The 21,754-nt window shown below is 37.0% G+C and overlaps 1 protein-coding gene across 3 annotated transcripts in view; it reads right to left on the bottom strand.

The window, feature by feature from the left end:
- The window catches only part of SCYL2 (SCY1 like pseudokinase 2), a 65,670-nt gene that overhangs the window by 18,839 nt on the left and 25,077 nt on the right, over positions 1-21,754 (bottom strand). For 2 of the 3 annotated variants that reach the window (XM_069095216.1, XM_069095215.1), the window contains exons 3-6: positions 11,834-11,991; positions 3,215-3,359; positions 1,813-1,962; positions 372-593 (exon numbers count right to left, since the gene is read on the bottom strand). In XM_069095216.1, the coding sequence (XP_068951317.1) occupies positions 372-593; positions 1,813-1,962; positions 3,215-3,359; positions 11,834-11,991 (675 nt within the window). The remainder of the gene's footprint in view (positions 1-371; positions 594-1,812; positions 1,963-3,214; positions 3,360-11,833; positions 11,992-21,754) is intronic. The other variant, XM_069095217.1, reaches the window with a different exon arrangement.

Raw genomic sequence — 21,754 nt, 5'->3', positions numbered from 1 at the left:
AGTGTCAGAATGACCTGGATCAAATCTGGGCTCAGATACTCAGCAACACACCCAGAAATAACTGGCCATGTAACCTTGAGCAAGTTACTTAACCCCGATTGCATAAAAAAAAAAAAAAGAAGTCATATATTTTAGAGATACTTTTTAAATGAAGCTTTGCAAACAAAACCACATTTCAAACTGTCACAACAAATGAACATACATCATTACTCATGTTAAGTTTACAAAACTAAGTCAAATCCAATTTATATGCAACTGTAAAATGCAATACTACAATATTATAATTATAGTATTATAGCCTTATTCCATCTTAGATTGTCTTCAAAATAACTTAGAAAATGAAATATATGGGGCCACAGCAATGGAAATACCTGATCCAACTGCCTACTGAAGCTCTTATAAATGTCTTGCTTGTTGACTTCAAAGATAGGTTTTCCTTTATTAAATACAGCATAAACAACAGCTCCTAAAGAATACATATCACTTGCTGTCTCACAGCTCACAGAAAGTATGTATTCAGGGGCCAAATATTCAGGATTTGGTAGGCATAGCGAAGGCAAATTTGGATCCCACTCTTTGCAAGGAAATTTAGGCTATTAAAAAAGGGGGGGGAAGAGAAAAGCATATATATTAAGAACTTTAAATTAAAATTTAATTAAGCTTAAACAGCAATTTACTCCCAAATTCACAATCAACCAATGCAAATTGACAAGTTGCCAAAAAAAAAAGTTCCAACTAAGTAATCACTAAAATACGGTCAGGGTACAAAAGTTTTAATAACATTCTTAAGGGTACTGAAATTTTACTTCCCAAAAGCAAATTTATATTATTATTAATAGTAAGGATTGGGATAAATATTTTCTGCCAAGTGCTCTAAGTTTCACAGAGTAGAAAATACAAGTTTTGCAGATGTTCCACCATATATGTAATATAGACTAAACTTTTAAGGGAGGTTTTATTTTTAAAAGTTCGTTATTGGGGCGGCCAGGTAGCACAGCGAGTAAGAGCACCGGCTCCAGTGTTGAGAAGATCTGGAGATCGAATCCCGGGCTCAGACACTTAGCACCCACCCAGAAACACCTGGCCATGTAACCTTGAGCAAGTTACTTAACCCCAATTGCTTAGGGGCGGCCAGGTGGCTCAGCGAGTAAGAGCACCGGCTCCACTGTTGGGATGACCTGGATCAAATCCGGGCTCAGATACTCAGCACCACACCCAGAAATAACTGGCCGTGTAACCTTGAGCAAGTTACTTAACCCTGATTGCTTTCAAAAAAAAAAAAAAGTTCGTTATTATGTGAATTTATAGTACAGGTAAAATTACAGTTGTAATAACTACTGTTCAGCAAGAATCTGTTACATTATGTAGTTTAAAATTCATTATGTTTATACACTTGTTTCCCAACATTAACATTTTTACTGATTTGCATAACTTTTTTCTATAATGGACTTATAACACTGAAAAGTTGTCATGCGTGGTAAACAGACTTGAAATCTGGAAGCTGAATAAGCATCTTATTTTGATACTATGACCAATAGCCAGTCATTTAATCTCTTTTAGCCTCAATGACCTCATCTCTAAAATGGGGACAATAATACCAGTAGAACCTTCCACAAAGGGTTGCTGAGAGGCTCAAAGGAGATCATGCTATGTAGTGTGTGCCTTGCCCACTTTAAGGCACTTACAGAAATGTCAATCACTCTTATGACAGCTAGGCTATTTCTGAAAACAGATTTTATAACCTCAATACTTTCTGTACTGCTTACACTTGTGTTATTCCTCTGAAAAGTTTCCAAGAAAACTGTTTTCTACCTCTTGTTCAGAAGGATTCGTTGATGGTATACAAAAATCAAAGCCCATTATTTTCCATGCTCCTGTTTTATTCAATATTATATTTTCTGGAGTAAGATTTCCATGAACCATTTTCACGCTGCTATGTAAAAATGACAATCCTTCAGAAACCTGTAAATGGAAAAAGGCTCATTTCTTGCTAATAAAACTTAAAATAAGTAAGAAAAAAATGACCACTTATATAAAATTTGATATGACTTAATCACAATTCCTTAAGCTCCCCATGTCTATTTTTAAGAAAAATTTTATTAGCCACTCTTTCGAGATCAAACAACAAAGCTCCATTTATAAAGAGGAAAAGAAAAAAAGTGAGTAAATACACTTATTTGCAAAAGCATAAAGCAAGTATTTTAAAACTCCTTTCTTTAAGCGCTAGTAAGCATAGAATAAAGAAAACCTTTTAGAGGATACTTGGCAACCTCCTGTGAAGTTTCACGACTTGAATTCAATTAAATGCTTTATGACATCCTACATGGAATCTAACAATCTTGTACATATTTACCTTTCAAACATTAAATATAGCATAAACTAATTTTACACTAATTCCATAGTTTCTTCAGCAGCTTTTATATTCATGTCCAATATTACTGTTAAATTTATGAAAAACTGATTTAAACGGTTGGTCTGTTTTGTTTAATGTTAAAAACAAAACTTAAGCTCTATCTTGTCTCCACCTCAAATTCTCCTTTTCTCAACTTGAATATTTTCATTGTGGAACAGAAAAGTAACAAAAAATTCCATTTCTAAAACAGTATTTGAAGCGTTTTTCAACACAGAAATAATTTCTAAATACCTAAAGCATACACAGATTATGACACTTCATTTTTCCTAGTCAAAACACAGGAATGACACGAACACCATCTTCAAAGACTCTTCACAAGCTCCTAAATGAGGATTTTAGAGTGATTAAAGTCATCAAGATCACATTGGTTAAGAGACTGCTCAAAGGTAAGCTGTGACAATATGATAAAAATAACACTATTATCTAAATTAACCTACATACTTAAGTATGATACCAAAGTACTAACTAAAGGATTATTTTATAGAACTAGAAAAAATAACAAAATTTATATGAAGACTGTAACATCTGTGTTACTCATAAGAACTCAGGCAAATTTTAAACACTTTAATGAAGAATATACATAAATGTATGCATTAGTTTTGTAAAGTATAAAACACTATACGAATATAAGCTATTACTACATGAAAGCTTAACTTAAGGTAAGGATGAAATTTCAAAATAAGTTATAGACAAGATTATTACTATATAGAGGGAAATATACACAACATATTCTTGCTGAAAATATTGTTTTTAAAAGTTAGTGTATGCATTAAAAAAAATCCAGCAGAGATATGCACATACCTGAAGCAACCCATATTTTGTTTCCACATCATAAAGTTTATAATCCTTAATGTCAGGGGACCCTGAGGAAGGCAGATTTTCCCAATTTCCAAGAACATTGGCTAAACTTGCACATACTGGTTCTGTACAAAATGCCAGGCAGTCTCTATAAAAAACAAAGAATTATAATTACTGTAACTTTTTTCCGTATTTAAAATCTTTATATATATATATAAAATATCATGGGGATACTTATTCCATTCTTACATGGGAACATGCCAGATTAGCTTATTTTAGTACAAATAGGCCTTTAGGCCAGCACAGCAATGTCACAAAGGTATTTGCTGAGGGTTAAAATTATGAATCAAATGTGATGGAATGAACACGTGAGGAATATGCTCCCAATATGCTCCCAAGCCCCAGGAAACTATTAGAGTATGTTAATTAAACCAATTAATACAGGAATATAACATAAAAAATAAACCCAGGTTAAATCAAAACCCTTTAGGAAATACAAAGTTTTATCTACAATTTACTGCCCAGTGACCTCCTGGCTCTCTCTGGAGAATGCCATTCAGCATACACAAAGCATCACCCACTGTCCACCATCCAGAAGCAATGGCTTCCTACAAGGAGCTTTTCGAAGTCTTACACAATATAGAGAAAGTCAGTAAACTTAAGACTTATCTGAATGAAGATTTGGCTTCTACCTCGATCTACCTTGAAGCCTGTGTAGTTAAAATATGGCTGGCTGGGAGAGCCAAATAACAGAGAAAACATGTTTTTAATACTCTTAAAAAGCCAGAAAGCCACTGGTGATGCTTACATTATGGTTCACTGTTAATTCTAAGTAATAACAAATCTAGGAATCAAAGAAAAAAAAAAATCCCCTTTCATCTGTCCAAGAGATGCATGCTCTTTCCGCATGTTCCAGAACAGTGAAAAATATGATGGAAGAAAAGCATCCATTCATTCCAAGGCTCCTAATTGCACATACACCCCCTCCCCAAAGAACCATGTATTCATTTTGTATATATTCTGAATATACTTATATGTACACAGGTTGTTTCCCCAATAGCATCTAAGCTCTTTGGTAACTAGGACTCTTTCATATTCATCTTTGTATCCTCAGCAGCTGATCACCATGTCTGGCATACATATAGTTGGTACTTAAATGCTTTTTGATTGATATAAAGCAGCCTTGTACTTCTGGCATGTTTTGGAATGATAAAAAGTCTGGATGCCAATATTTAAACAATCTTTCTCTTTTTAAAATTGTTGATATGAAAATTTTAAAAGGAGTAAACATGATATTTGTTCTACTGTAGGCAAAGTTCCCTTTATTCTAACTCTATTTCCCACTTCTTTTTCTCCCTTTCCTAAAATAAAATTGGCTCAAAAGGATGGCACTCCTCCCCATCCCAACCCCAAAGAGACAAAGATGAAAGGAAAGACAGATGTAGGCCTCCTTCTATGTTCCCAAAGCCATCTATGTCAGTGACTGAGCAAGCAACCTGTTTCATCACTGGAAGCCCCTTTACCTGCGACCCACACAGGATCTCTTCCTGACTCTGAAAAGGACTTTTATTCCTGGCTAACCAGCTTCTTCATCCTATTCTCCAACATCTTCCTGAATGACATTCACAAGGTATGTTAGTGATGTTTCAGTTTCTTAGATCTTAAAACACATTACTTTTCTTCACTTTGAATAAAGCCATTTTCATTCCGTATCATTCACACAAGCCTAAATCTTGTCATCAGACATTTGTTCACCTCTATGAAAGGCTCGGATCTTGAACTGATTACTCCCCCATTGGCAAGAACCCATCTTATCTATGATGTCTCCTCTTTTTCTCACATCTGTGTAATGTAGCCTTGATAAGGTCTTTATTCTCTAAACTACTGCCACTTCGGCCCTCTTGACTCAACTAGATGCCTTCCGATCATTTCAAAAACTACCCTGAACACTTATCTCTTTGCTATATTGGAATCTGTACCCCTTGCATTCAGCTGAATGAATTTCTAACCCTAAGTAGATTGTCCTTGACTTTTTCTACTGCTGCTCACAAACTAGGGCACAGATGGAATAGGAAACAAAATCATGCAGCTAGGCCCCTTATAAACTTCTATTTGATCTCAGCCTGGCACTCATCACTAAGCAGTTCTTTAATTTGTCCTTAATCTGCTTCCAGGGGCATCACTGAACAAGGCATTCAGACTACCTCCCTGCTTCAGTTCCATAATGCCCTTTTCTCTCAGCACAGGACCTACTTCTGGATTTTGGAGAAGATTGAGTGCTGGTGCTCACACTGAACATAAGCTACTACTGCCGATACATAACTGCAGCCATTTGTTAACAAAAACATTGAAGGTCCATATCCATCTATTACTTTAAGGTTACAGAGCACCACCACCCACCGTAGCCCTGAGAAGAACTTAGCACCAGGACCATTCTCTTCACTTAGGAGCTGGTGGACCAGATTCAGGCAAATGAAATGACTTTTCCAAGGAAGGTCATGGTGTGGGCACATGGCGAAGCCAGGCCTCATCCTTTCCAGGGTGTCCTGCCCGCTACCCCCACAGTTCTAAGGCAGGACTGAAGAATGCTCTCATCACTACCACCAGTGAATCAGTATCTTTCCTGTCCAATGGCTACTTTCAGTTTGCATTCTCTTAGACCTCTGTAGCCTATTATATTACTGACTATACAATCTCTCTAACTCTCTTTTGCCTCTGTATTGATTCAATTACCTAGTTTACTTTAAGAACTCAATATTTTTTAAGCATATACTATATGCAATAAGGTACTATGTGCTACCTCCTCTAAGAAATTCCAAAGTAAACAAAAGCCTCCTCAGAAAACTTAAATTTTGATAGGGATGATAAAACACTGACACACAAAAATATAAAGTGTCTTCAACTTGAAACACAAAGGGTACTAAGGCTGGAAAGATCGGGGCTCTTCACAAATTGGCATTTCATTGCAAGACAATGGAACCACTGGAGGTTTTGAGCAGAAGAAAGACACTCAAAAGTATGGCATCCTCTAAGAAGTCTACTGTAGAGCAGCTAGTAGAGCACCAGCCCTGTAGTCAGGGGAACCTGGGTTTGGATCTGGCCTCAGACACTTGACACAGACACAGACACAGACACACAAACCTAGCCGTGTGACCTTGGGCAAGTCACTTACCGCCAATTGCCCTACCCTCCTTCCCCCTCCAAAAAGCAAAAAAAAAGAAGAAGAAGTCTACTGTGACCCTTTGTTTAGGATGGGTGGCAAAGAAGAGAGACTAGAAGCTCAGCTGTCAAATAAGGCAGGTTTCTTTTATTTCATATGCCTTGCATGTCTGCCAGGGATCAGTCCTGAGACGTTTCTTATTCCTGTTAGAAAAGTGTCTCCTTTCACTGATTCAACTACCAGCTCTCTGTCGCTGACTCCTAAATTTGTATCATTAGGTCCAACTTTTCCCCCATACCTGCCCCTCTTCGCCTGGGTGTCTCCCCATCTCAAAAGAACAACACCTCTCTCTCTCCTATTTCTCACAGTGAAGAGGCACTGCCATTCCTTCAACTCTAGACCAAGGCTCCTTAAACTTTTTCCACTCACAACCCCTTCAGCATTTCTTAAATGGTGGGTCATGACCCCACAACTCACCGTTTAAGAAGTCTTGATCTAGACTGGAAACTTGGTAGTCTTGTCTACCTATTCTTGAGCACAACAAGGAGGCTGAGTCAGGAAGATACAAAGAACAAAACAGTCTCTGTCTTGGAGGAAACAAAAAGCAAACTGTGATGACAAAGACAAACACTAATACCACAAGGGAGTGTACAGATGGCATAGGAGTAAAAGAGACAAGAAGGGCTAGAGAGCTTCTGAGAAAGGACACATTATCGAGGGCCTGAGTTATTACAGATGGTGGCCTTCTTCACAGAGGAGACTAGGTGTCCTTCTCTGAGCTAGGTCTAGCCACCTTTCAGGAAAGACAATATTTGGAGAAAATGAAGTCATCCCAGCTGCAAGGAACAGTGTGAGCAAAGACACCAAGGTAGAATGTCCATAGTATGTCTGGGAAAAGATGAGTAAGAATGAACAGGGTAAAAAAAATACGCAAAGAAAAAGTTAGGGGAACTTTGGGCCAAGATGTTTGCCTGAACACCAAGAGGCATCCCTTCTCCCACACTCTTATTCCATTGAAAACCTAAAAATAATACCAGATCAAATAAAGATCAAGAAATCCAATCAGTAACTATATTACATGACTTCACCCATCTCCAAACTGCAAAGGTCAGCTAAAAGCTGACGGGCAACAGAAAAGAGAGGTTTGCCAGCACTGTCAGGGTCCACCCTCAGGCAAATAAGCAGGCAGCTTTTCAGTACAAGCACCAAAGACCAGCCAGTGACACAAGGATCCCCAAATCCCCTTAAGCTGGATCCAGAGGCAACAGAAGCCAAAGATTCACCCATGAAAACCTCAGCTTTCAAGAAAGCCAAAGAGTGGTCCTTGGAAGCAACCAGACACTTCCCAAGAGACCTTCCTGTCTCCACTCTTCCCCCCCCCCCCCCCTTCCAGTCTACCTTCCACAAAGGGGAAGGCAAGGAAAAGAGATAACAGCAATACAGTTAAGGAGAGTAAAACACTTCTAGCTTTACGTAAATTTGCATAACACAAATTCAATTTCACATAAAGAATTCTAAAAGAAATCTGCATTCAAAAAAAAAAAAACCCCAAATCCCAAGGTAACTTTACTCTCCCGTCTCTTTTCTCCTGCCCCTCAGTTCAGCATTCTGGCAGTTCCCTCTCCCACAAAACTTTAAAAATAAAAAGTAAACCCTTCAAATGAAAGTAAAAGAATGAACAGGTAGGTAGCAAGACTACCACTGCCACCTCTAGAATGGGGGTTTAGCATGGCCTTGGCTTCAGAACTCTGAGAGAGGGGACCTTTGCCCCACTCTGTCCATATGTCTGGTCCAAGTGTCTGTCTCAGGTACCACGTATCTGTCCCCAGCTCCCACGTGTTCCTCCTCCTGCACTCTTATCTCTGAACCTGGCCCTGACATGTCTGGCCCCAATGTATCCTTGAACCATGTGTGGGCTCCCTACCTCCATTAATGCATGGCTCCCTTCCTGCCTCCCTCTCTTCATTTCCCATATCCAAGGACAAAGATTCACATTAGGCAAAAATCACTTTACTTAGAAGTCTATGAATAGTTCACTTACATAAAGCAAATACTGTCTGTATAAGGTAAAATGTACAATAAAAGGTATCACACAAAAAGGTGTAACAGAAGGAATTTCAGATAAAATGGCCCATAAGTTGAGACTTAAGGGGAAAGTAGTATTCTGAGATGTGGAATACGAAGAGTACACATTCCAGGCACATTGGTGGTTTCTGAACACAGATGGAAGTAAGAAATGAGGTATCAAGTTTGGAGAGCATGTATGTGATACCAGTTTGACCAAATAAGAGTTCCCAAAGGGCAGTAATAGGAACAGGTTATAGATGACTATAAATGTTAGACCGAACTCTTTAATAGTGGAGAGAAACAGTCTGACTCACCCTTTAGGACAATCAGTTTCTCTGCTATGTGAAGGATGGATCAGAGAAGGGAAAGAAAGGAAGTAAGGAGGCCAATGAGGAGACTCTGAGAGTTGTCCAATCAAAAACTGATGAGAGCCTTGTCTTCCCTGAGAGAATGCAAACTCCTTAAAGTAAAGCCAGGGGTGTCCACTTTTCTTTGCATCCTTAACACTGTAAGCATGCAACGTCTGTTCACTGAATGATAAAATGGGGTAAAAGTTGTATAAGCAGAGAGAAGAGAATAGACGCCTGAGAAATCACAGGAGCAAAACTGATAAGCCTTGGAAATGATACGGAGTGAAAGAGATGAGTCCTTCATTACTCTGAGGTTATAGAGGAAGCAGGGGGGCACTCTCAACAGAAAATCGATGATGAACACTATCCAACTCTCTACAGAGATGATGAACTCAAGGTACTGATGAAACATATATTTCTGGGCACAGGCAATGTAGAAATCTGTTTTCCTTGACTACAACATCTATTACAAGGGTTTTCTTTTTCTTTTTTTCCCCCAATATGGGAAAGGGAAATGAGATGGAAAAGAAAATTGCAATAGGGTATAAGAAAATAAGTAAATAAGAAAGAAAAGGCCCACCAAAACATTATTTAATACACAGAAGAGAAAAAAGGACAAAAGAAAACAGAAGCAAGACAGCTTTGAAATGCTGAATTAATTATACCATAAAAAAAGACAATATTGTACTTTAAAAGAAAAGCAAATTGTGCAAAACAGAAATTCACAATTTCATATACAATCCTTTTTCTGTCCTACTTTGTATTTGAAAAAATGTCCCTTTTAGCTAGTGTTTATTAAGTTTAGAATACATTTTTAATACATAAGAAAGAGCAGATGTTAAGTTCAGAAAGAGACAGACAACTAAGTAATGTTACTATAACATTAAAAATAATAAAAAGTTGTAATAAAGTTCTATGGTGTCATATGCAATCCTTTTTCTGTTCTTTCTATATGTATAGGTGTAAGTTAGTTGAAGTTGGTAAAGTTCATAAAAGAAAAGACAAATTTAAACAGTGCTGAGAATTGAGTAGATGGTGAGGAAATGGAGAAACCAAACAAAATTCCAGGAGTTTTTGAGAATGGAGGGTCAAATGAAGATATTTTAAGAATGAAGCATAAGTTAGCATGATTTTAGGCATTGGCTAAAGGAGCAAAGAACTTGAAGACAGGAAGGGATGATGATTAGTAGTCCAAGTTCATGGCAGATGACAGAGAGGACTAAATAAAGAGAAGAAATAAATGGATTTCACTCAGCAAGGAAAGGGTCACCCCCACCTCAGAGAGAGACAGTGAGGAAGAGAGGAATGGAGCAGAGATAAGGGAGGTAAACAAGGAATGACCTGGATTTCCTCAGTGAAGTTCAGGAGACCAGGGGTGGAATGGGTGGGGCGTTTATAAGAACATCTACTGACAGGGAAAGAGACATGGAAGGGACCTCAGTACTTTGAGAAATAAGGTTTAGAACAGGCCCCAAACAGAGTGAGACAGTCCATCAGGAAAGATCAATAGCCATACTGCACAGAAATGAGAGTCCTGTGAGTGGACTTGTTACAGTGCTGTGGCTTGCTCCAGTGATGCTTATGGAAGATGGCTTAGATCTCAGTAAAATCAAGATCATGTGCTGACAAAAAGGGCAAGTAAGATCAGAAACTTTAAAAGTATGAAAAAGATTGCAATAATCAGGGCATGTAACAGGGTATTAGCCAAGGATAAATGAAAGGACCATAGAATAGCTGTGAGGGTCCAATTAATACTAGGATGAGTTTGACGTAGACCATACATCTTTGAAACCGCTTGAGTAGGAGCTCTTAAATCTTTTTTCATGCTGTGGATCCCCTGAAAGTCTGGTGAAGCTTATGGATTCTTTCTCCAAATGATGTTTTAAAATAATTGAAGGAAATGTCAAATGTCAGTTGAATGTTAATGAAAACAAAGATTAGTTTTTCACCCTATACTATATTCATAGAGACCCTCCTCAAATCTATCCATGGACCATGCATCCAAATTTAAGAACACACTTTTAGAGCAAGATTTGGCAGTCCAAGAAAACAGGTAAAGGAGAGAGATAAAAAGTGACCAAGATCACGAACTGGTATAACGTGAAGTAAAAGGACGAAGAAAATCTAAGAGTAGTAGCAGCACCAAAATGTCTGAGTCATACAAAGTTAGAATTAAGCTGATCAGAGGAGGATGTTGAAGAAACCAAGCTTTCAATCAATGTAAAGAATAGATTTAACAGGTCTGAAGAATATGAGAGATGGAAGATAGGATATTTTAACCAGAGAAGCTCCAAGTTGTAGATCAGACAGACTTTTTTTCCAGAAATAAAACTTTCATCATATCATGCTCCAGGAACCTCCTGTTCAATTACTTCATATTTTCTATTATATTTAATTTAAACTCTTCCCCCAGGTTCTTAGTTATATAATCTGTACCTCATACAGTTCTATTTTCCACTATCTCCAGCATCTCTGATACCATAAAGCTTGGTGTCCATTCTATGTTACAAACACACCATTCTCATTGCCACTTCCATCCATCTGTATGCTCCTACTGTTTCCCCTCCATACACCTAAAATACTTTCCTTTCTTCATTGTCAGTCACCAAAATCATTCTCACCTTCCAAGTCCTACCTTCTTCTTGTCCAGCTTCATAAGAGTTTTCCAGTATTTTCTATTTGTTGTCTCCTCTCTTTAAGCCACTTAAGGGAAAGGACTGTGTCATATAATTTCTATATTATTCATATTGCTTAGAATACCAATAACTCAGTGGGATCTGAATGGTTTGTCCACTGAAAGTATTAAGTCTCTATTGACATTGATTCTTCCTACCACTATTCCTCACAAAGATCAATCAAAGAACTCTTAGGTTAGATCATTTAAACTTTTCACCACTTTCCAGTACTCAAATCGTAAAAACTTCTACTTGCATTATTACTTCAAATTCTATAAAAAGATTCAAACTATAAAATCATTTTGATTTATTAATTGCTACTATTTACTAATTGCTTTATTAAGTCTTTTTAAGCTACATAAAAATTTACCTGGATTCTTCTAAAGGATGTTGAACGGTAAGAAGTCGAGGGTGTCGAAGCCGGGTTAACTGTTGGACTCCTCGTTTTAGAGAATCAATGATCTGATCCTTTTCAAATTTTTGATATTTGTCAATCAGCTTTTTATCAAAGACGAAAACAGCCACTTCCTAATAAAAAAATTACGTGTAACTATTTTTAGTCAGAAATATATGCAAGCAGTATACATTTGTGTGACAATTCATCTAACAGAAATACACTAAAAACTACTATCACAAAAGTTTTGTTAGATAATATAAACTGCTTAAATTTGAAAGAGAATATATTTTTTTCTGAAGAAGATATCCATTTTTCTTGATTGGAATAAAACTGATTTTTATGGAAAAAAAGTCTATCTACAACATAAATCTAAAAAGTATGAGACACAAATGCCTTTCTTAGGAGAGGGAAAATAGTATTTCCCCTGCTTTTGTGGTTTCTGATACCAGTACTACATGCAAAATGAAAGTATGTAATGTGCTATCTATCCTTCATCTATAGTAAATGTTTGTCTACCCAGAATCCAAAACCAGAAAACTCAAATAATTACATTTCAAAATACTATATAATAGGTGCTCATAATGATGAAAAGATCCCTGAAGTAAACATGAGTAAAAGAATAAATTCAGTAAAAGTGCTCCCTGGAAATAAAGTCTTTATATATATGCATGGCCATATTGTACAGTGCTTCCCCTTAATCCCAATCCAAACTTGCTTCAGATCAAGACCAAGGAGGTGGTTAATAAGAAGAAACTGCTCCTTCACGTTTTCTTAACTTCCTTCCTCTTTCACAGCTTACTGCAACTAAAAGTCTATCACACACACTCTCACACACACACACACACACACACACACAAGAATACATCCTGCTTTTATTTACTAGCTCCCTTAAGAAAATCTCTGCTCTCCCCCATTATATTAGTGAGTCAAATACATTTCAAAATAGGTCTGACAGTGTATGAGTAGTGCTAAATCATGGAACTGTAAAGCCTTAAATCTTGAAATAAAACTGATTATATGAACCTGTATTATCAGCTTCTATGACACTTGAAAATTATTCAGAAATCATCTTCAAAGCTTCATTAAAATACCCTCCCCTACACCACATTTATTTTCAGGAATTATTTTAGAAATAATTATTGATTTAGTCATTTTTCTGTTTTAAAAACTCATTACTAATTTAATAATACAGTAATGGCATTACTTTCTATTATGTATGTGTGTGTTGTATTTCTATTACATTCTGGATCAAATATAACTTTGTGAGTTAACCTGGAAAGCTAACCACAATTTATAATCTGTTTTCAATGAGAAAATACATTCCAAATACCAACAAGTGACCTGACACATACAGGAATTATTCTAACAGTCTGCTTTTAAATTAAAGTTTTATAATTAATTATGAAATCATGCAGCATTTTATAATTCACTGACAACTGGTAATCAATATATGCAATAATTACCTCTTAGTAATTAGGATATTCATCAGAAAATCTCATTACCCAAAGATTACATGTAAATAAACAAAGTGGAACACTGAAGGTTTCTGTCTTTCTTTACAATAGCAACATTTTAAAGAAACTTGGCCAAAATGCCAGACAAATAGGGAGAGAATGTAATGGCAAGCAAAGTGGGATTTTTTTTGCTGTTTTTCTATGTGTGTTATTCAGTTTCCCAGTCTCAGTCTCACATGCTGCTGCACTGAGCCAATCAGAAATGTGCACTCTAATCAATCAGATATGTACATGTGGGCTATAGCCAATCATATGCTGAGCAGAACTGTATATAAAGAAAGCCAGTGTTGAAAAAGCTGACATTAAAGGAGCCAGTGTTGAAAGGGCAAGTCAGTGCTGAGAAGAAAATGAAGAGAAGAGACCTCTAAGAGCTGGGAGGAGACCTCTGGTGGTAGAGACTTGCTGAGGGAGGCTCTGAACTTTGAAAGCAAACAGGGCTGTTGGGCAGAGACCTGCCATGGGAGGGAGGCTTAGCTTGAGCCCCTTTTGAGAGTTGTTAAAGCTGTTAAACTGAGCTGTTATTACAGAGCCTCTGGACTTTGGAGGTGAATTGAGATGATGGTCCTAGAGGTATGTGTCAGTACTGTTGCTGTCCTGTTAAGCTTTGTTTTCCCAGAGGCAGAAGCTGTGGGCAGGAGCCCCTGGAGCCTGCTGCTGGACAGGAGTGGGTAGAGCTTGGAGTGGAGCAGTCCCCATGACCTGAGAAATGGAACAAGAGGTGGAGAGCTGTCTACATGTGAATCCAGGTGAAAGTCAGGAGTGGTCAGCCCACAGAGGAAGTCAACCTCAAATTAAAAGGACTTTACTTGTATACTTGGTGTATCAGCAATGCCATATTCACAATGCCTATAGAGATTACAAATATGCTGATATAATTATCCATTAGAAAATACGTCATGTTTGCCATATGAGGAAATAAACTAGAAAATTTATTAAGATACCAAAAGACTGAGTCCCAAAACCAGAAAGTGAAAGCCATCAGAGTAGTTATGACATTGGCACAGGTAGATAAAGTAGAAAGCACCCACATTTTCAAGCCTTTAAAACAGAACAGGCTACCTCAGGCAAAGGTCCTCCTCTCCCCACTCACAGCAACCACCCAGCGTCCTGGAAGAGCGCTCCCAGCAGCTCCGGCCCCTGGCAGTCCTCAGCAGGAGTCCTTAGCAGAAAGTCCTTAGCAGTTCTAACTCAAAAAGGGCTTCGCGCTGCCACTGCCTCTGCTGCTGCCGCCGTCACCACCACCGCCAGCCACCGAAGGAACGCTAGCTTGGCTTCCGCTTCCTCTTGCTCCGCCCCTTCCTGCTACGTCAGCAAGTCCAACGGGGCATGGAAGATCTTTAAATCCCATAACCCTTACACTTGGTATTAAGTAGATTGTTCTTACGGTGACCTAGGGGTGGATGGTATGGTATTTTCTGCTACCCCTTAAGGATGCGGCATGCTAGGGAAGACACTAGCCTGGGATTTTGGGGATGCAATGATATGTGCTCCATAATGTATTGTGCTAGGGAAGACCATAGCCTGGGACCCCCTGGTCGTGTAAACAAGTATTTTGGGCGATGCTACTGAACGCAATGATATCCACTATGTGCCATATGACATACTAAGTGTTATGAGATATATACACACACACATGTATGTGTGTGTATGTATGTATATATGTACATATATTACAGATACAGACATTATATATTATGTTTTGCTTAAGGATGTTGCTATGAATGTCATGCTTTACTGAACAATGTTTTGTTCTAAATAGAGAGTTCATTATATTATGCAATTAGACCCTTAAAATTATTCATAGCAGCAGTCCTCAGATGTGTTGCTGTGATTGGCATTACAGAGAGTTATACTTTAAAAGAACAGTAAGCTATACACAATAGATTTGTAAATTTTTGTATAATAATTTTCTTCCATTTTGCTATATATATATGCAAATGTCCTCTCTAATGTAGTGTTGAAGAATAAGCAAAATTAATTAAAATAAAGAGAAACTTGATGAAGAAATTTCCAGTCTTTCTTAATTCATAAGATCTAGTCTAAATAAAATAATATGATGTATTTGTAATTCAATTCCTAAGTAAGAAAGGTAAAAGTATTTGAAACTCATGTTTTCACATTACTTTTTTTTTAACATAAGTCTGATAAAATATTAGGATCACAGAACCAGAGAAACCAGCTGGAAAGAACCCTAGATGCTACCCAGACCAATTCTCACTTTACAGATGAGGAAACTGAGGCCCAAAGAGATCCAATGACTTGCCTAGGGTCACATAAGTAGCATGTGGCAGAGGTAGGATTATAATTTATTTTAACATAAAGTAAAAATCAGAAGTTATCTGATATTAACATATTATTGTCATATGATCCCAAGGTATTCTGAGAAACAAAAATAATTTAACAGCAATACTCTTTCTGGTGATGCTAAATGGTTCAAAATAGGTGGTGATCCAAAGTTTTACAAAAAGAAAGACCACATGGAGGGTTAAGTAGTGTATAACGTATTAGCAACAGTAGGTTACATGACAAAAAGAGGCATAAAAATATCTAGCAAATATTTAGCTGGGAAAAAAAGTGGGGTGGTCACATATTGAGAACTATAGGTCATACACTAATACTTAAAGAATGTTACAAAATATAGAGTAAGACTTCTAATACATTGCGTTGCTCCTACAAGAGTGATCAATGAGACCAGGGATCTTCCAAAAGGAAGAAGTTTTGGAAGTTTTCACAAAGCCCATATTTTTCCTCACTGCAACAGACACGTTTCCCTTGACTACACAGGAAAAGGTAGCAGTTGAAAATACTTTAAAGGAATATGACTCCTCCACTAAAGCCAGATAAAGATTCCAGGCACTGGCACAGGGGTTTGAATGGTCTGTTCCTTAAGTGCCATAAGATACATTCCAGTCATGATGTCTTTAGTCACTATAACTAATGACCTAGACTCATACGTTTTTTGTGCCTCATGATCATTCATATGCATAAATACTATTTTAGAGGAAGATGTTCTGTCACATTTTATAAATACATCTAATTTAAATGTGTTTGTTTCTTCAAGTTAAGTCTAGGGCTGAACTACTTTTTTTCCTGTTAATTCTTTATTAGAAGGGATGGGTGGGAAAAAGGGAAATTTACAAATGAAAGTGATGTAAAAGCAAAAGCTATCAATAAAAATGAAAGTTACATCATTTAAAACAGATCATTAAAGTAGAATTCTTCTTTTTTCTTTTTAAAAGTTAATGCCCTTAATAGTACATTCATGGGGTAGCTAGGTGGCACAGTGAATAGAGCACTGGCCCTGGAGTCAGGAGGACCTGAGTTCGGTTCCAGCCTCAGACACTTAATACCCCCCCCCCACACACACACACACAAAACTAGCCGTGTAACCTTGGGCAAGTTACTTAACCCCAATTGCCCTCCAAAAGGCAAAAAAAATTAAATTTAATTTTAAAAAATAGTACATTCACTCATTCAATCAACATTTGTTAAGCACTTACTTCTTGCCAGGCATGGTGGTTCTGGAGATAAAAAAGGGGGGGGGGAGGTTTATAAAACACTTGCCTCACAATTCAGGGAGACTAGTAGTAAAATGGATTCAGAAGACTTAGTTTCAAATGCTTCTTCGGACACTTATTACTTTTTTGGCTCTGGGCAAATAGCTTCACCTCCCTAGGACTCAGTTTCCTCATCTGTAATATGAGGCAATTAAACCAGATGGCCCCAAAATCAATTAAAACTCTAGTCTTCTAAGATCTCTAAAATTATCACCCTATATATTTTACAGGCAAGAAAAAAAAAGACTCAAAGAAATTGACTTTTAGACAGTTATACAGACAGGAGTCTTTCAATAGGACAAGTCAAACTAACTTCATTTACCTTTTTCTTCCAATGTTGTGTTTTCAAGCTATCTACTTCAGGACAATTCACAAAACCCCACTTTCATCCTGAGAGCACAAACCAGGTTTTCAATAAATGTTTAATGAACAATTTACTAGGTCTCCTAAGCTTGGAAAAGCTGCTTCTCCGAGTTCAAATCCTCTCTAGCCCGTATTTGAAATAACTTCTAAAATTTCTTCAAATTTCAGTCTTCCCAAACTAACTTCACAACATAAAGCATTCAATTTCCAAAACTCCCTCCTCACTTAAACATTCTCTTCTTTTAACATATTTATTTACTTGTCATTGCACATGGTTAATAAATACTGTAAGAAATACTTCCCAGTACCTTATCTATTTAATCTATCTTTAAATAGCATTTTCTTGGGGGTGCTTACCTCACTCTGAATCAATTCGTATAGATCTTTCCATTTTTCTCTAAATCCATGGCATTTGTCATTTTTTTATGGCACAGTAATATTCCATTACATTCATGTACCACAATTTGTTTGCAAGGGTAAGGAACTTGTGGCCCTCTTGGTCCTCAAGTATGGCTCTCTGAATCCAAACTCCAGAGAACAAATCCCCTTAATAAAAGAATTTGTTCTGTAAAACTTGGACTTAATCAAGAGGCCTTAGAAGGCCACATGTGGTCTCCAGGTTGAATCTTCCCCACTCTGGCCCCAGTCAATGGATATCCATGCTGTTTCCAATTCTTTGCTATCACAAAAAATGTTGCTATAAATATTTTGGCATATAAGAGGACTTTCTTCTTATCAATGGCTTTCCTGGGGTTAAAGTTCAGTAACAGAGTCCCTGGTTCAAAGAGTAAGGGCATTTTAGTAATCTTATTAGCGTAATTTTATCTTCCTTTAAGCTCCTTAAAATTCTTCCTTTTAATGGAAGTCTTTCCCATATCCTTCATTTAATTGTAGTGTCTTCCCTCTGCTAATTATTTCCTATCTATCTTGAAAATATTCTGCTGGTATAAATTTATTTGTATTTGTCTTTCCCATTGGATTGTGAGTTTCTTGAAGGCAGGAACTGCCTTCTGCCTCTTTTTGTATCCTCCAATGCTTACCACAGTGTTTGACACAGAGGAGGTACTTAATAAATGTTAATTCCAAACTGCTTTCCCAAATGATTGTACTGACCACCACCACAGATCCACCAACACCAATGGACCTCTTTCCCCACGATCTTTTCAACACGGACTGTTCCCCAGTTTTTGTCCTCTTTGCCAATTTTCAATGTAAGAAGTGAAATCTTGGAATTGTTTTCATTCACAGTATTAGTGATATGGTGCATTCTTTCAATGTAGTTGTTCATATTTTACACCACTTCTTTTGAAAACTGCCTGTTCATACCCTTTCATCACTTATCTATTGGGAAATGGCTATTAGTCATATATAGTTAATAAGTGTTTATATATCTCTTGGAAATCAAACCCTTATCAGATATTTAACATAGATTCCCCTCACTCATGTAACCACTTCTCTTCTTAACCCAGGTGCATTCTGTGCAGATACTTTTCAGTTTCATGTAATGAGTTAACTACTTTTTCTTTTGTAGTTGTCTCAGTCCTTTTGCTCAGTTTAAAATGTATCTCCCATCTATAATGGTGAGAAACAGATGATCTTCTCTTATAATTTTCTACAGCATGACCTTTAATATTAAAGTCAGATAAGCATTAACATAAGTACTAGTCTGAGCCTAATTTCTTTCTGCCAGTCAGTTCTCCAGTTCTACCAGTTGTTTTTATCAAATAAGAAGCTTCTTCCCTAAATAATTTGTTTTCCAGGTTGTTTATTGGTTTGCTAAGTTTCAATATTTCTGATTCTCCCTTCATTATTCTGTTCTAGCGATCTACTGCTCTCATTTGTTAACCAATACCAGATGACTGCTACTTTATAATTTAAGTCTCTAAGTGCTATTCTTCCTTTGATGCTATACTTCCTTTGATATTCTAGATTTTGTTTTTCAAAATGAACTTTATTATTTTATCAGTTTGCATGAAGTATGCCTTTCATAATTTGGTATGGTATTAAAAGTATAAATTAATTTAGGTAACATTTCGTTTTATATATAGGGCCTACCCACAAACACTGGACATTCCTCTGGCTATTTAAGTTGTTCTTTATTTCTTTAAGTAGCACACTGTAATTGAATCTATACAGGTCATATGTGTGCTATAGTAGATTTAGCCCCAAATACTTTATACATTTTTAATGATTTAAAATAGGATTTCCTTATTATTGCTTCTTGGATATTGTTATTATTATATAGAAATGCAACTGTTTGAAGGTTTATTTTGTAGCCTGAAAATTGCCTGAACTCGTCTCGATTAATATCTCAGATAATACACTAAGATCTTCCAAGTTAACTGGCCTATCATTAGCAAACAGGAAAAGTTTTATCTCTCTTTTTTTTCTTTTTAGAGGGGGGAAGGTAGGGCAATTGGGGTTAAGTAACTTGCCCAAGGTCATATGGCAAGTTTTTTGCGTTAAGTGTCTGAGACTACATTTGAACTCAGGTCCTCCTGACTCCAGGGCCGGTGCTCTTTTCACTGTGCCACCTAGCTGCCACAAAATTATTATTATTATTTTTGCTTTTTTGGAGGGTAATTAGAGGTTAAGTGACTTGCCCAAAGTCACACAGCTAGTAAGTGTGTCAAGCATCTGAGGCCGGATTTAAAGCTTTATTTCTTTACCTATACTAGCATTTCCAGAACTATGTAAAATAATACTGGGGAGAGCGGACATCCTTACTGTACTGCCATATTTACTGGAAAAGGTTCTAAAATATCATCATTGCATATGATATTTGGATATGATTACAAAGTCTTTTCATTTAAATAGATTGTTAATCCTTCCACATTTAAAGTCATTAGTTAGATTTTGTTTCCCTCCATTTGCAGCTAACATTCCTTTTCCCATATTAGCATTTTTTCCCTCTTCCTCTGTAATGACAGTACTATGTCTTTTTAGCTATTTTAATTTGATCTATTTTTAAAAAACTGTATTCCCCACCAGTTCTCTTCCTTCTCACACTCAAGTACACCCCCTATCACTTGTTAGTTGTCGGCTTAGTTTTTGTTTATTAGTTCCTTTTTCCTTCTCACTTTTAACTATTCACTATATTCTTACTTTTTTTCTTTCAGTTAAATAGTTAAGTGGAATTCCCTTGCTTCAATTTATTTTTAAAATTTCATTTTTTTGACCCCTCCTCTAAAGAGGATTTCTCTTCTCTTATTTGCTTCACTTTTTCCCCTTCCATCTGAAATTTTTTGATAAATTTCTGTCTTTCTTTTCATTATTTTCTCCTACTGTTCACTTTATAACTATTTCCCTCCCTCTGACAGTTTCCTTGGGAGGCTGGGTCTCAAGTTTCAGTCTTTTCCTATACCAGGCAATTTATGGTTCACCAGCTTCAGACTTTGTTCCAAGAGAGCTCTAGGGACACAGAATTGGCCCCAAATGGATGCTTTCCCTCTGGCTTAGGGGAAAGCCACATTTGGTGCCTTCCCCCTTTTCTTCTTCCCTCTGGCAAAGCTCTGTTGTGCCACAGAGAGCCCGCATATTGCTATCACAGTCTGAGCAAATTATTGTAGTTTGGATTTCTGTAGCATGAGGTAGGAATGGGGTATCAAGATGAAGAGCTGAATTCCTTTGCAAGCTCGTGAGCCAGCTTGTGCAGTACTACTACAGTGGGTGGTGAGGGAAGGAGTGTTGAATAAGCAGGTTAGGAACTAGGAATTCATCTGTTACTAGATCATCAAGTTTTTATGTTTCTGAGTTCTTGATGACCCAGACAACGGAGACAACTGAAACAAACTTTATCTCTTGTACCTAATTTCCTATTTTGGAGAGGTCAAGAGAAGCAAAGAAAATGTCTAGTCCTCCATCTTGTTGGTAATGTGATCTGGGACACAATTTACTTTCTAAAAAACCAACCCATACCCTTTTTTAAATATTCCTGTGACTCCTCCTTCCCAAGGACTCCTTGAAAACTGACAGTGTATGCCACTCCAATGGCATTTAATGATATATTGCTTTGTATTATATCATTCAATTTTTCATGTATTATGCATAGGGTAACCCAAAATCTAAACAAATAAAAAAGTCACAGCCTGTCAAATCAGAAAGATTGCCTTCCTGTAATCAATGCTACATCATCTCCCTTCCCCCCATTCAATTTTAGATGACAGCATCTATCACCTAATCAAAAACTAAAAATACCAGTAGTCAGCCTTTTCAATCCAATGATTTAAGAAACATTTACTAAATGCCAGATGCTAGGGGTGTAACGACAAAAATGACCACTATCCATGCTTTCAAGAGGTTTGCATTTTATGGAGGGGCTGGGGTGATCAAAAGGTTAAAGAAAATATTCCATGTAAACAGAAGCAAGCACACACATATACGCGTGTATGATTTTTTTAAAGACATAAAACAATTAAGGGGATATCAAAGAGGCTTCCCAAAGGAGGAAGCCTGAAATG

This window comes from Petaurus breviceps, unplaced genomic scaffold (assembly GCF_028583685.1).
Source record: "Petaurus breviceps papuanus isolate PSGF00001 unplaced genomic scaffold, PetGlider_PUasm1.0 225, whole genome shotgun sequence".
In the NCBI taxonomy this organism is placed as follows: Eukaryota; Metazoa; Chordata; class Mammalia; order Diprotodontia; family Petauridae; genus Petaurus; species Petaurus breviceps.
This window is presented reverse-complemented; position numbering and strand designations above follow the sequence as displayed.